Genomic DNA, 15,782 nt, shown 5'->3' on the forward strand with positions numbered 1-15,782 from the left:
CTGTGAATTCATCCTTTTCTAAGTTCCATTTTAATTGTCAGATCTTGCAAGTCAGCGCTGTTGATGCGGACACGGGGAACAACGCGAGACTCACGTATCGGATACTGGGTGACGATCAGAGGCAACGATCGAGGAAATCATCCGCGAAATCACTGGAGGAAAACGTACAGGACATATTTGGAATTTTCCCGAACAGTGGTTGGATATATCTGCGGACGAAGCTCGATCGGGAAGTTCAGGAGCGATACAATATCACAGTGATCGTCAGCGATAACGGCGTTCCAACGCTGACCGCCACAACCAATGTGATCGTGACGATTCTGGATGCGAACGATAACAGTCCCATTTTCGCCAAACAACTGTACGAATTTGAAATCGAGGAGAATATGAGGCGAGGTTCGGTCATTGGGCTGATAACGGCGAGTGATGCCGACGCGGGAATTAATGCCGTCGTGCGGTACAGTTTGATACCGAGTAACACAAGTTTCCAGATTAATCCGGTGTCAGGTGAGTGATCGGTTAGCAAGCTTTTCGATTCATTATAACATAGTTTATGTCACGCCATAGGTGAAATCACATCGCGAGACAGTCTCGATCGGGAAACCAAGTCCAACTACGATCTAGTGGTGGAAGCGCGTGACCAGGGAACTCCCTATCGCGGTTCCCGGGTTTCGATCAAGATCAAGATTCTTGACGTGAACGACAACGCTCCCGAAATTGTCGACCCGCAGGAGGATGTCGTCAGTGTTCGGGAGGAGCAACCGATTGGCACAGAAGTAGTGCGGATCCGGGCAATTGATCGTGATTTCGGGTTCAATGCAACCATTACCTATTCGATTCTGAAGAGTCGTGATTCCGATGGGTATGGGGTGTTCTCGATCGACCCGATCACGGGTGTGATCCGGACGAAAGCTTCACTTGATCACGAGGAGAAAACAATCTACCGTCTGGCGGTGGCTGCTACGGACAACGGTAAACCTCCCCGGCAGACGGTACGGCTGCTCAGGATCGAAGTGCTCGATTTGAATGACAATCGGCCAACCTTCACCAGCTCCAGTTTGGTGTTTAGGGTGAGTATACAAGATGTCGAAAGGAAGGAGCTGTCGATCGAGGTTTCAAACCAAACTTTGCTTACATTTTAGCTTCGCGAGGATGTCGGTGTTGGTCATGTGATCGGATCGATCAGTGGCAGTGAGCAGTCCGATTCAGAGAACCTCATCGCTGGTGGCAATGCCTTGCACATAACCTACTCGCTGACTGCACTAACAAATGACATAACCGATGGGGCTTTTGATATCGATCGCAATTCCGGCAAACTAGTTGTGGCACGAACTCTCGATCGTGAACAACAGAGTGAGTATCGGATGGAAATTCGTGCGCTGGATACCAGCGCCAGCAATAACCCTCAGAGCTCGGCTGTTACGGTCAAGATCGAGATAGCGGACGTCAACGACAATCCCCCCAAGTGGCCGAACGATCCGATCAATGTGTACATCTCAGAGGATAGTCCGGTGGGAGCCGTCGTGTACAACTTCACCGCCACCGATAACGATTCCGGGACGAATGCCGAGATTAAGTACAACCTCTCGAAGGCGGCACATTCACAGAAAGAATATTTCTCGATCGATTCGTTGACGGGATCGTTGACTCTGCTCGCCCATTTGGACTACGAAGAAATAAAGGAGTTTCTGCTCATAGTGCAAGCAACCGATCAGTCTTCCAATGTGACAGAGCGAATGACGACTTCCGCGACCGCTCGAATCATGGTTACCGACGTGAACGATAACGCTCCCAATTTTGTGGTTCCACAAGTCCAGGATACAACGTTCTACATCAGCGATTCATTGGAGGTCAATCAGGTCGTTTCCCACGTGGTAGCAATCGATCGGGACAGCGGAGAGAATGGTCGGATCGTTTATAAAATCATAAGTGGTAACGATGACGAACGGTTCGTGATCGATGCCGACACTGGACTCATCAAACTAGCGAAACCGTTCAACAGTAATTTTATCGCTGACAGTTCGAAGAACTCCATCACCGGTCGGTACAATTTAGTCATCAGTGCGTCGGATCAGGGTATGCCACGGTCCAAGGAAGCCAAAATTAGCCTTCAAATAGTGATCCAAAACACCACCAACAATCCGCCGAGATTCCTGGAGTCGGTTTACCACGTCAACATCACGGAGAACGTTCCGGTCGGAAGTTTCGTCGTGCGTGTTTCGGCGAAATCCTTCAACGACAATGGTAACGCCAATTTGACGTATGAAATTCCGAAGGGAGTCGGCGAGGATCACTTCGTGGTTGACGTTGTTCGCGGTATCGTAACCACGCGGGGAACGTTCGATCGCGAATCTAAAGATATGTACACCATACCGATCTATGTGACGGAGCAGAATCGGTTCAAGAGTGCTGCATCCGGTGCCTCCAAGGACATGAGTCAATTCGATGTGGCTACACTGGTGGTACGGATAACCGATGTTAATGATCATGCACCTGAGTTTCTGCCGGGATCATGTTACCCGCTGGCGGTTCCGGAGAACAGTGAGCTGTCGGTGATTCACACCGTGGTTGCCAGCGATGCCGATGAGGGTGTGAATGGGGAGATTACCTACAGCATTTCTGGTAAAATTCAGCGTAAATTGTGACCTGAAGATCGGATCATAAAGTGACTTTCCATTTCAGGTGGCAACATTGGCAATAAGTTCAGCATCGACATGAACACGGGAGCGTTGACGGCCCGACCACTCGATCGGGAAATCCACGCACGTTACGTACTGCAGATCACCGCCCAGGATCGTGGACTGCCAACTTCCCACCAGGGACACTGCAATATAACGATTCGCGTTGAGGATGAGAATGACAACGATCCGAAGTTTGAGCTGCAGAAATATATCGCAACGATCGACGAGGACGCTCAGCTGGGTACGACAGTGCTTACGGTGAAGGCCATCGATGCGGATATCGGTATAAACGCGAGGATCGTTTACTCTCTGGCTAACGTTACCGAGTGGCTGTTCGATATTGACAGTAAAACGGGAGTGATCACCACCGCGGGGTAAGTTACTGTTAATAATAGGCAAAAAAAAATAACTTCAGAATTACGTCGAGTAGTCTCCACAACATTTCGGCTTCAGTTTCACCTAGAATGTTATCCTCGGCAGCTGTCGCTGGATCGCTGCCATTCTCCGTCTTCTCGCAACGAGTACATTCTTCCGTTATATTCGCTTTTAAAAACCCTTTCGGGTTCAGTTTCACCGAAATCTACCGAAATAAATCTATTGTACGTGGTCAGAAATTGATCGTTCAGTTTGCTTGCACGGTTTTTGGCCTTCCCTCGTAATTGTCGGTCATATGTTCCACTTATACGTTTGGTTTGCTTTGCGCGATCTAAGGGCAATATTTTTCGGTAATGTTTGAGTATGGCATTTACAGTTGATTTTGAAAATTAGAGACCCTTGGCGTTCAGTCATTCTTCGATAACTTTCCAATGCGTGTTTCAATCCTGGTGAAAATTTTACCACTACGTAAACAGACCTCCCAAATCTAAACGCCGTTTTTTCTGGCACGACAACTAGAGGCGCTGACGGCGCCAGTGGTTGTATGGTTAGCGTAACAGCCTCACAATCCGATCGGCCTGGGTTCAATCCCAGCTGGCGTCGTTGGGATTTTCTGAGGCGAAAAATCTCTGGTTACGTCTTCCTTCGGAGCGGAAGTAAAAGAAGTTGGCCCGGCTCATGAGTTGTTGAGTCTGATAGGTAGGAACAGGTGGAGTCGCCTCCCTGATGTCGGTGATTGGCACTAAAGTGGCGGAAATAGGCCGACGAAAAATAAGCGAAGATAAAAAAAAAAAAAAAAAACTAGAGGCGCTGCAATACTCAACAAAAAAAATTGTCCTAATACTAACTGGAATAGACTTGAATCGATAGCTTTGGCGAGTCGGATGTCGTCGCTGAACGCTGAAGCATTCTGTCCAAATGTCGTGTACAACGCTCCACCTGGACCTCAACGGACATATCTGGCAATTTCCGAACGATAGTCGCTTTCTTCCACCGTTTGTTGGTATTTCACACACCGCATTATCGCCTACCTCCAATTCCGGCAGTTTCTTGGTACCCCGAACAAAGTAATTCTTGACTATGTTTGACTATGTTTTCAGCTTCCACTAAAACAGTACAGAACATCTCCTCCGTTGGTTGTTTTATAGTAGAGATAGCGTAGAACGCAACTTTAACGCTCCATGCTATGTTCTCCCAAGCGCCTTTCATGTACGGGGAGGACGGGGAATGAGGAGCCACTTTGTGCCGGAATTTGCGCTACGTTCTCGTTAATGGAACTGATTTCGTTCCGAAGTTCGTTGCTGGCGCGTTACAGCGATTCCTAGAAGGTTTGTCGCGTTATCGCTGTAAACTTCTGACGGATATCCACGCCGTGCCACAAACCGCGGATTGTACGATTCTGCCGATAACGAACGCACGACTTCTAGATGTACTGAATCAGAATGACCCAGCACTGAATCATCAGACCACGCACCTAACGGTGGGACAATATTGCATCATTTTGATTACGGTTTGATCAAAATGCGATATTCGTCTTTCTCCATTTTCTATACGAATGCTCAGGTGGACACCAATGAGGTACATATAGAGGTGAAGCAGTAGGCGAAGTATATCTATATTGGCAAGCAAAATATCGTGTCGTAATTATTTGCATTCAATATAGAATGTATATGGATGAAACAAAACAATGTTGAAAGTACTCACGGTTGCATGATAATTTGAGCCAAAATTCTAATGAAATCATTCAACTGTTTGTTTTTTAACAGATGACAATTATATCGTGGCTTATTTCGATTACTTATGTGGTAAAAAGGTCTAGAGAGTAGTCGTTTGCTTACTTTTCGAAAGCAGTAACATTTTCGGTGAAATTTTGATTAATTGGCGATTATTCTCTAACAACATGCACTCCGACACTGAGAGTATTCGAAACATAAACTTCATAACGTTGAAATAATTAAACTCCGTTTATTTCTATGAACGTGGGGGAGTGAAAGTGGCACATGGAAATATCACTTATATCCGTCTTTTTCGACGTGATTTCACAAATATTCACTGCACGCTATCACATTCGCCTCATATTCAACGGGAACTCTAAAAAAATGTAAGTTTTCAATTCATAAATTACTTCCTGAAAATAGCATTTTCACATGGATGCGGTGGGTAATCGAAGATAAACACAACGACTGACGTCATTATTTGAGAAATAGTTATGGCAGCGCATGCTATGTTGCTCGAAACTCTACCATCTTCATTAACTTGTTTTCCAGGACATTGGGTGGACACTTAGACAACTGTAGTTTGTGAACACATAAACGAAATGTCATGAAATTTCACACATAAGCTAGTGACAGATGAACCTCTCGAAATGAATCGTGTTAATTTTTTAGTGGCGCCATCTGTTGAAAAATATCGGGACCTTTCAGCCCAATTATAAATGCGCATCTTGAATAAGCGAACGTTACTTCCTTCGCCCGTCTAATCGCTTCCTCTATCTATGCTGTCCAAATGATGCTTCTGCGTTATTGTATCCAACGCATCCTGATATTGATCCTCATATTCGCTAGTGTTAGAGATTCCAGAGCATGATGATCTTGCAGGACCAAAAATGTCTCAACAAGATTCGTTGTGCTTAGGTGCTCTGCCAATCAATCTGCCAATATTACTATTTGGTGGAGCATTTCTTTAACAACAGAGCTGTGCGGATCTAAATTGATTCCCTCTGTTTCTCGTATGGTTAACTGCACTTCGGGAATAATTTTCAATACCGCTTCGCAAATCGAAGTCCATTTCCTTAGCCGGAATCCGCTATGCTCCATCATGTTGTTTAATTGAAAACGCAATTTGATCGCTGCTTCAACATCATCTGAGCCTATAATCACGTTGTCCATGTAGGTGTCCTCGATAACTGAGTTATATGCGAGTGGTTACCTGTCCCTTTTATCCATTGCCAATTAATTGAGTGTTCTGGACACCAAAAATGGTGCAGGTTCTGTACCATAAGTTGCTGTATTTTATTAGTAAGTAAAAACCTCCTCCATAGATGATGCACATGATGGAATGGATTGGAGTGGCCTTTCTTCTTGACGAATATATATTTGGCGGCACATTTTCGGATGTCTTGTCCGTTTGATTGAATTTGGCAGTGCGCTACTGTCTCTTCGGTGTGACTTTCTGTTCGAGTTTATCCAATATGTACGCCATCGACGACTTTTCTTTTTCCGTCAATTCTAGTTACCTAGCCAACATTAACACTACTGCTTCGATGTGATACCAGTCGCCCCAACTGATGTGAAGCCCGAACTGGAACATTCATTCCACCTGAAGATCGCGTTCCTGTTCCACTTTAATTGTTATTTGTCCTCTTCCTACTACATGCACCATTTTTTGAAGCTTTAAACCGAATAAAAAGGCTGATACCAGACTGCCGAGGGAACAAAACAGTAGGGTTATTAGATTGTAAATGAATGAATGGCAACAGTGACGCCGCGGACATAGACGCAATGTCGGAGATAAATAACAATTTTATGTTTTATTTTTGTTCCAGCCATTTCGATCGCGAACGACAGAGCCTGTACAACTTCATGGTGGTCGCCACCGACGGTGGCCGATACAATGCCCGCACCCAAAGTGTTCCGGTTCAGGTGATCATCGCAGATATCAACGACAACAAACCCGTTTTCGACAAGTACCCCTTCAAAGAGTCGATCGGTGCATTGGTTCAACCTGGCCAAACACTGCTGCACATCTCGGCGACCGACGCCGATCAGGGAAGCAACGGCGACATCGTGTACAGCCTGAATGATAATCCGAACAATGCCAAGTTCCGTATCAACCCAAACACGGGTGCTCTCAGTGCTACGCAATCACTGGCCAGCGAAAATGGTCGCCTGTTGCACATCGAGGTAACCGCCCGGGACAAAGGTAACCCACCACAAACTGCCACCGGACTGATCGAGCTTCAGGTGGGTGATCTGCAGCAGGAACTGCCCACCCTGAAGTTCCAGAACAGCTCGTACAAGATTAGCCTGGTCGAGAACACTCCCGTTGCGCAGACAGTTCTCCAACTGAATGCCGTGCGGAGCGATGGGCGAAGGCAGAAGATCATCTATAGCTTCGGATCGGGTAACGAGGACGGGACGTTCTCGATTGATGCCGTAACTGGAGAAATCAAGATACGCAATTCTCACAACTTGGATTACGAAAAGTTCAGCCGGCTGAACTCCGATGGGATAGAGTTGGTGGCGGTTGCCCGAACCGATGGCAGTCCGCTGCTGTACGGTTACTGTACGATCAAAATAGAGCTGCAGGATGAGAACGATAACGCTCCGAGGTTTACTCAACAGCAGTACTCGGCGGCAGTTTGGGAGGGCAACAACAAGGGAGCGTTTGTGATCAGGGTGGGGGCATTCGATGCCGATCAGGGCTCGAACGCTCACATTCTGTATCACATCGTGGATGGGAATCACGACAATGCGTTCATCATTGAACCCGCGTTCAGTGGTATCGTGAAGACCAATATCGTGCTGGATCGCGAGATCCGGGACAAGTACAAGCTGAAAGTGATTGCGACCGATGAGGGAGTTCCGCAGATGACCGGTACGGCGACGATAAATGTGAATGTGGTTGATGTGAATGACAACCAGCCGACGTTTCCGCCGAACACTGTCATTAGTGTTAGCGAAGGTAGGATAGCAATTTTGTTGTAGTTCAACAATGATTTTATCGTTCATCTTTCTTTTAGCTACCACTGTTGGAACCGTACTGACTTCGATCACCGCGAACGATGTGGACACCAATCCGCCCCTAACATACAGCTTCGGTGACAGTCTAGACGACGACGCGAAATCGTACTTCTCGATCGATCGATACAGTGGGAAAGTGATCCTCATCAAAGGTCTCGATTATGAGGATCGTCACGAGTTCCAGCTGAGGATCCTCGCATCCGATTCGGCCCATGTAGCTCGAACCACGCTAACGGTGAGGGTTACCGACGTGAACGATAATCCTCCGGTTTTCCAGCAGATCACTTATCATGCGATGATCAACGGTACGTAACTCATATTTATGCGTTGAATCAACCTGTTTAATCCCAAATTTCCTCCTCCTTTACCGCAGATGATACGGACAGTCACAGCAACGTCGCGATCATCGCCGTGAACGCCACCGATGCGGACAGCGAGAACAACGCAGCCATCCGGTACGCTATCAGTCCCCCGTCGATCGGCTTCGCGATCGACGAACTCACCGGACAACTCTTCGTCAACATGAGCCAAGCGCTGAAAGCGCGTTCCGGAACCTTATACGTAAGCGTCAGTGCGATCGACTCCGGACGTCCCCCGCTCACCTCTTCGACCATCGTTCGGCTGGAGATCAAATCCAAGAGCAAAGCCAATCCCCACTTCATTCAGAACCAATACCGCCTCTCGGTTAGCGAGGATGCACCGACGGGAACGGTGATCACAAACCTCATCCCGAAGTCGATCGCCGATCAGGTGGACGTGAGCTCGGGTATCGCGTTCGAAATCATCGACGGCAACGAAGATGCCGCCTTCGAAGTATCCTACCCCTCGGGTGCGATCCTTCTCGTGAAACCACTCGACCGGGAGAAGATCGACTATTACGAGTTACGATTGGTTGTTACCGAACCCGGATCCCGGATGATCTACAAGGGCATGAATACGACCGCCGCGATCAGGGTCACGATCAGCGTCGAAGACGCCAACGACAACGCGCCCGAATTCCAGCCCGGGTCGTACGAGGTGTCGATCAGTGAGCTAGCCCCTATCAAACACTCGATAGCGAAGATATCCGCAATCGACGCCGATCTCCTGAACTCCCCCAACTCGGAAGTGGTCTACCAGATTGTCTCCGGCAACGACCGGGGGATGTTTTCGGTCGATTTGATCACCGGACTGCTATATCTCAACAACAATCTCGATTACGATCGGGGCCTGACGCAGTACAATCTGGTGATCCGTGCCTGCGATAGCGACGTGCTGCCCAAGTGCAGCGTTCATCCCTTCGTGATCAATTTGACGGACGAGAACGACAACGAGCCACAATTTCCGGTGCCTGAGTATTTGGAGTTTGTGGGTGAGAATGAACCCATCGGAATCAGTATTTTCACCGCCCGCGCAACCGATATGGACCGGGGTGTGTACGGCAGTGTGAACTACTCGATCGATAACGCCCTGACGGGGAGCTTCTCGAACATCGACGACGGGTGGAAGTTCTTCAAGGTGGACGCGCTCAGCGGTGTGATCAACTCGAATGCTGTGTTTGATTACGAGGAAAAGAATCGGTACACTTTCACGTTGAGGGCGACGGATTCGGGAGGGAAATCCAAGACGGTTAAGGTGCGGATCATGATCGAGAGCCGGGATGAGTTTAGTCCACAGTTTACCGAGCGAACGTACCGATTTGTGCTGAAGGCACCCGAGACGGGTCACTTGCCGGTGGGGTACGTGGTTGGTCACGTGACGGCTATGGACCGTGATCGGGGACCGGATGGGAGGATCGTGTATCAGCTAACGACGCAACATCCATACTTCAAGATGAACCGGACGACGGGTGCGATTTTGATTAGGAAAAAGCTGGACAACGCTGCGGCTTCCCTGGAGGCCGGACGAGACATAAGTCTGGTGGTGACGGCGAGTTCCGGCCGACAGGGATCGCTGACGAACATGACAGTGGTGGAGATCTCGATCGATTTACTAGGCCATTCGAAGGGAGGCGATGCGGGTGGAGCTTACGGTAATTCGGAGTCGGTTTCTGCTAGCAATGGGCTGGCAAATTGGGCTCTGGGGCTGTTGATCTCGATCCTGCTGGTGGTGATCTGTGCAGCGTCCATATTTTTATTCTTGCACATGAGAAACAAGCAGCAGAAACAGGTCAACAAGAGCGGATTGAACACCGAGTCGGTGGGTCATTCGAATAATTACGTTGACCCGAGTGCCTTCGACACGATACCGATTCGTGGGAGCTCGAGTGGAACGAACAACGCAGGTCAATTTGCTCCTCCGAAGTATGACGAAATTCCTCCTTATGGTGCTAGTTCGAATTCGGGAGCCGCGACAACGTCAGAACTTTCCGGATCCGAACAATCCGGCTCGAGTGGACGAGGTTCGGCGGAAGACGATGGGGAAGATGAAGAGATTCGAATGATCAACGAAGGAGGACCTCTTCAGCGGGATGGACTTCAGCTGGACGGTCGACTGTCGGATGTTTCGGTGCAGAACACTCAGGAGTATCTGGCTAGGCTGGGAATTGTTGATAACGCAACGACGGGAAATGCCTCCAATTCGTCCAGAAGATGTTCGGAGAGCATAGGACTTGGAAGTTCAAAGGACGCTATGCTGCATCATACGCTTCCGATCGATACACTGCACATGTTCGATGACGAACACCGGGAATCGGATCTAACGAACCTCATCTATGCCAAACTGAACGACGTAACCAACAACAGTGACCGAGCGAGCAGTGTAGACGAGACCGTGACTAACGCCGGTAGCATAGGTGCTGCCGTAGATCACGTAATGATGGGGAACTACGGAGATGTACCGGTGATCGGTGGTCAACAGGGCATCTCTATGAACGGTTCCCTAAGCTCAATTGTACATAGTGAAGAAGAGCTGACAGGTAGCTACAACTGGGACTACCTTCTCGACTGGGGACCCCAATATCAACCTCTGGCGCACGTCTTCTCGGAGATTGCTCGCCTCAAAGATGACACACTCTCGGTGCACAGCGGCAACAGTGGGACATCCAGTGCCAAGAGCAAAAACTCGCTCCACCACGCAGCGAAAAACGTTCCACCGCCACTGCTGACCAATGTGGCACCACGGTCCATCAATGTTCCGGTGTTCTCGGCCCGAGGCACCAGCGGACATCATGGTCAAGCACCTAACCAGTATTTGCTGCCGAGATCACCAATCAGTCACGACTCGGCAACCGGGTTTAGCACCTCAACAGCTATGTCACCCAGTTTTTCCCCCTCTCTTTCCCCACTCGCGACCCGATCACCCTCGATATCACCCCATGTGGTCTCAACGGGGGTCCCTACCTCCCATCACATGGTTTCCCTTCCGCGACCTCCCCAACAGCGGGGTCAACGGAAACCCTACTAATGTAGGAAAATGCATACCCCACCCCACCATCCCCCTCTCGACATGGCTGTGTAGGCTAAACAAAATTAACAAAAGACTGTAAATAACAAATAAAAACAAAAGATCATCATCCCATATATCTTCCCATGACAACCTAGATGTACATCAGGGTGGCAGCGAAAATGGTCATGTCAAATTTCAAAAACCGACCATGTACAATTCTTTCATTGGCCCAAAAAAATGGCCTGTGTAAAGTTTCAACTCAATCGGATATGATTTAGGGGTGCCTCAAAGCGCTCAAAGTTTTGATTTTTTAATCCTCGAAAATCCTCCAAGGGGGGAGTAAAGGAAATTTGGAAAATCGATTTTTTTTTTCGATACCAAATGACTTGAAAATACATGAAGATCAAGATCTGGTGTAATCTTGAAAAAAAAAAGTTTGCCAAAAATCGAACTTTTGGGATTGTATCTTCTATATCGTCCCCTTAACACGTTCGTCGACCGAAGCGGCTTTTCTGAGTTTTTTGCGGAGCCCAACTTGCGGATAAATTGTTGAATGAAGATCGAACTTAGTTAGTGGACACAGTTCACATGATCTAGCAATATTTTATTTAATTTGAAGATGAATTGGCTACAATAGCACATGTCAAAGTCATATTATATGGGTTTCGTATGAAACTGCAGTACAAACCATCCACATTATAAATTTATAAAAAGTATAGCATAAACATTATAATGATATGGTTATAATTTTATTATTTTTCTACATATAGTTAGTTATACTTAGGTGCCTATTCTATCAAATTCCTTTTCAAAATCCTATTCAATTTGAACGAGCAAAGTGTCACCCATATCTGGGTGACGGGGCGACGAAAGAGTTAATGCTACAACTAGATAACTCGAAATTTCTCTGAATGGAATTTTGTTCTCTTCCGTTTGAATATATCGGGTGTTCATTCTCAGTGAGACAGTGAGAAGAATGAGTGTGGGAAATAATGCAAAAACCAAATGTTCCACGTGACAGAATATCGGTTTCATGTAATTAAGTTCGGTTCATTTGTCATGAACTGCAGGGGCATTGGTGATTGAATTTGATGTTCACTCAATATCTTGCGTTGTCAATAAAATGAGAATGAGATTTTGCTACCCTGATCGCGAGTATTGCGACAAAAGAGGAGAACAGAGAGTTACTGCTTCCATGCACCGCTAAATTTTCAATGAAAATTTTCATCTTGGTTTCACGGCCCCAAGAAAGATCAATGCCGGGTTTATAACTTCTATGATAATGCGGATAATGAGTTGAATGATGAACTCCACCATTACTTGGCTCAAAAGGATAAAGTTAGACATGAAATCGGAATGTATTTGTTTATAACTAGTCACATCAGCAAACGATAAACTCGTCTGTTATTCGTTCGATCTACAGTGAGTTTTGCTTGTACATTATGACCCAAAGAACAATGCTCTCTTTTACAAGCGTAGACTTGCGACGTTTAACTTTACGATTTATAATATGGTCAGTAAACAAGGAAATTGTCCCATGTGGAACGAAACCGAAGGAGGTCGAGGGACTTATGAAATCGCCAGCATCATTCATGCCTTCTTGAAGTCGCATCCTGTGAAAACGTCGGAAGTTACGTTCTACAATGATCCAGAATTTCAACATGTTCGTTGCTGCCATGTTCATTCTCGCCGTATAGAAGATAAATCACACTGGAAAAATTGATCATTAACTTCTCGTGTCAGGTCACATTGAAATGGATTGTGATTCTATGCATTGGGCAATCAGTACCGAATTTAAGCATGTTGGTCAAGTACCGAGAACGATGAGCCTTATTTGGTTCATGATTCGAATCAGAAACAGATCAAAGATTTCAAAACCTTCTCTAAGCAACACATGACTACGCGCAAAAAAAGGAGATATGAATACGTGGCCTAAGATGGTATGGATGCTTTTCTTGAAATTTGAGCCGTATAAAATGGCATTCAAAATATCGTATGAAGAAGATTTGCGTTCCATTGATTTCAATAAGCGGAACAAGAGAGAATTACAGAAGCCACTACAGCAGCTTTATCGCTCACCAATCCCTATCTCGACAGCAAAATACATCGACTTCAAGTCTCTCTTCACCCTGAAGCCACCAGCTATAAACCACTTGCTATATAGGAGAAGTGTGTAATACGCACCCCCTCAGCAAGAATGGATTTATTTTGACTGTGCTCTTAAAATTTAAGGTAACAACTACGTCAGTACGTAGATTAGTTAACCCTCAGTCATCTGTAATCGTTCGGTATTTTAGATACTGAATAACAAAAGTGCTACGATATTTATTTTGTAAGGCGACCAAATTTTAAATTTCCAATTATACGGTGTTAAATGGCCCAGCAGAAGTATAATATACTCAAAAGTTGTTTCTCTCAGAGACTTTAAAGCTCAGAGAAACAGCATGTATGAATGAGAGATTCCATCAATCTGTTCCCTTCATGCCCACCAGTGAAGAGAAGAAACCATTTCTGCGGTGAGCGTGTTCTCACAGTATTCGTGCATTAATTCTGCAGTCCGCGCTCTTGTTTTCCCGCATTCTCTGAATACATAATATAGATGCCAGATGTGAAAACATGTTTTCGTTTTGAAGACATTTAATTTTGTGAAAACATACTGAGGTCATTTTGAAGTATGTGAAAACAATTGTTTGTGTGATTTATCGAGTATGATTTAGAAATATCGTGATGGTCTGCTCATTTTTGTTCATTATGATTGCATTTGAAGACATTTATTCGTGCCATGCAGAGATATTTGAAAAAATCATATGGTATTCCTCACATACAAGCTATTTCTCTTGTGAGAATGTTATCCGGCCGAAAGCGAGCAAATTGCCCCGATCGAGGGTATGCCATACGGCAGTATGGCATGGTAAGCTGATGGGGAAAATATTAAATTGAGAAGGAAATGAATTCTTTCTTACCAATTTCTTCATCTGAGATATTCACTGGGAACTCGACTCAATGTATATGACCCACAGTTGTCGCCTCTAAATCGACAAACGCTAAGTTATCGCCAAGCAACAAAAACCTTATAGAAATGATATAGAAAATTACATCGAAAATCGCTTCCAAAAAAAATTATTTTTATTATTTTTTAAAGCTTGTTACAAATGTAAAACTTGCATGGTAGCATTCTATCGTTGACTAGCACGATTGCCTATATCCATTGCATTTCTATTCTTGCTGGTTTACGAGAAAATAAGGCGGGTCAAATTGCCCGACGTAGAGATGAACCAGCATTTGGCTGAAAATCTCTTCAACAAAGAAAGGAAAAAAAATGCCCGACATGCGCGTTTTAGACACATCTCCTCTACACCTCTTTATTTTAATCTGTCACACAACAATAAAGTCAATAACGAAGATCATGTTAATGCAAACAGCTGCTGAAATTTTGCACAGGTCATTTTGTTTACCAACAAACAAAATGTACATGGTCGGTACATGGCATTAAATTCGATAATTTTTTTTCCATACCTTTATAAATTTTTTTTTAGATGACACCAGATCTCGGCGTTTTATGTATTTTAAGTCATTTGCCATCGAAAAAAAAAATCGATTTTTTAAATTTCGTCCCCCCCCCCCAACTTGGAAGATTTTCGAGGATCAAAAAATCAAAACTTTGAGCGCTTTGAGGCACCCCTAAATCAGGTCCGATTGAGCTGAAACTTTGCACAGGTCATTTTTTTTTTGGGCCAATGAACAAAATGTACATGGTCGGATTTTGAAATTTGACATGACCATTTTGGCTGCCACCCTAATGTACATTGTACATTGTGTACAGTTCTTTCGAGTTTAGAGAATTTTTACGACAAAACACTTTAGAACCTAAGTTATAACAGATTCACAAAACAAGTGCCTTCGAGTAGCAGCTAGCAGCAGCAGTAGCAGAAACCTGTACATAGTTATTTTAACATTAGAATTTTTTAAACAAACTGTAAAAATAGCCCTTAAGCAAAAACTCGATTAGACACCATGGAAAACTATGCAACTGTTGTACCAAGACGAGACTGTAAATACCTTCCTTTCTCGGATTGTTGTCAACAGTAGCACTAGTGAAGCTCTTATCGTATCATTTTTAAATCTACATCTTCCGAAGCCGAACCAGACCGTAAACATCCGTCGGCACTTCTTTTATTTAAATGTTTTGTTTCGAGGAAAAGACTGTTATGCGTTGTATAGCTTTTCGTTAAAGAAAAAAATAAATAGTATGTATTGTATCAAGTCCCGTTTCCTGTCTCAGCGAGGCGAAACAGCATTTTTAGCAGAACGGAAGGTAAACCGTATCCAATTTTAGTGTCGTTTTAGAAGTAAACGAAGCTCAAAACCAAGTCGCATTTAATATGTATGTAAAAACTCATACTCCATCCCTCTTAGTGAACGAACGAAGCAAACTAGAAATTATTTTAGCATCATTTCGAAACGACAAAATTACTACTAGGTGAACAAATTTCATTTCTCGTTTCCAAGATTTTGTTCTGTACTATATTTATATAAATACGAGTATATATATTTTTACATAAAGGCCATATGTAAGAAGCGGAAGCGATAAAAGTTTTTAAAATAAATGCATTTTAAA

At 45.2% G+C, this 15,782-nt stretch overlaps 1 protein-coding gene across 9 annotated transcripts in view; it reads left to right on the forward strand.

Moving 5' to 3' along the window:
• The window catches only part of LOC129779042 (protein dachsous), a 269,924-nt gene extending 254,156 nt beyond the window's left edge, over window positions 1-15,768 (forward strand). For all 9 annotated transcript variants that reach the window (XM_055786289.1, XM_055786292.1, XM_055786286.1 and 6 more), the window contains 7 exons: window positions 42-507; window positions 568-1,070; window positions 1,143-2,622; window positions 2,683-3,055; window positions 6,601-7,739; window positions 7,798-8,103; window positions 8,172-15,768. In XM_055786289.1, coding sequence (XP_055642264.1) covers window positions 42-507; window positions 568-1,070; window positions 1,143-2,622; window positions 2,683-3,055; window positions 6,601-7,739; window positions 7,798-8,103; window positions 8,172-11,182 — 7,278 coding nt within the window. In that variant the 3' untranslated portion in view covers window positions 11,183-15,768. The remainder of the gene's footprint in view (window positions 1-41; window positions 508-567; window positions 1,071-1,142; window positions 2,623-2,682; window positions 3,056-6,600; window positions 7,740-7,797; window positions 8,104-8,171) is intronic.
• Window positions 15,769-15,782: the final 14 nt, after the last annotated feature.

Source organism: Toxorhynchites rutilus, chromosome 3 (assembly GCF_029784135.1).
Source record: "Toxorhynchites rutilus septentrionalis strain SRP chromosome 3, ASM2978413v1, whole genome shotgun sequence".
Lineage (NCBI taxonomy): Eukaryota > Metazoa > Arthropoda > Insecta > Diptera > Culicidae > Toxorhynchites > Toxorhynchites rutilus.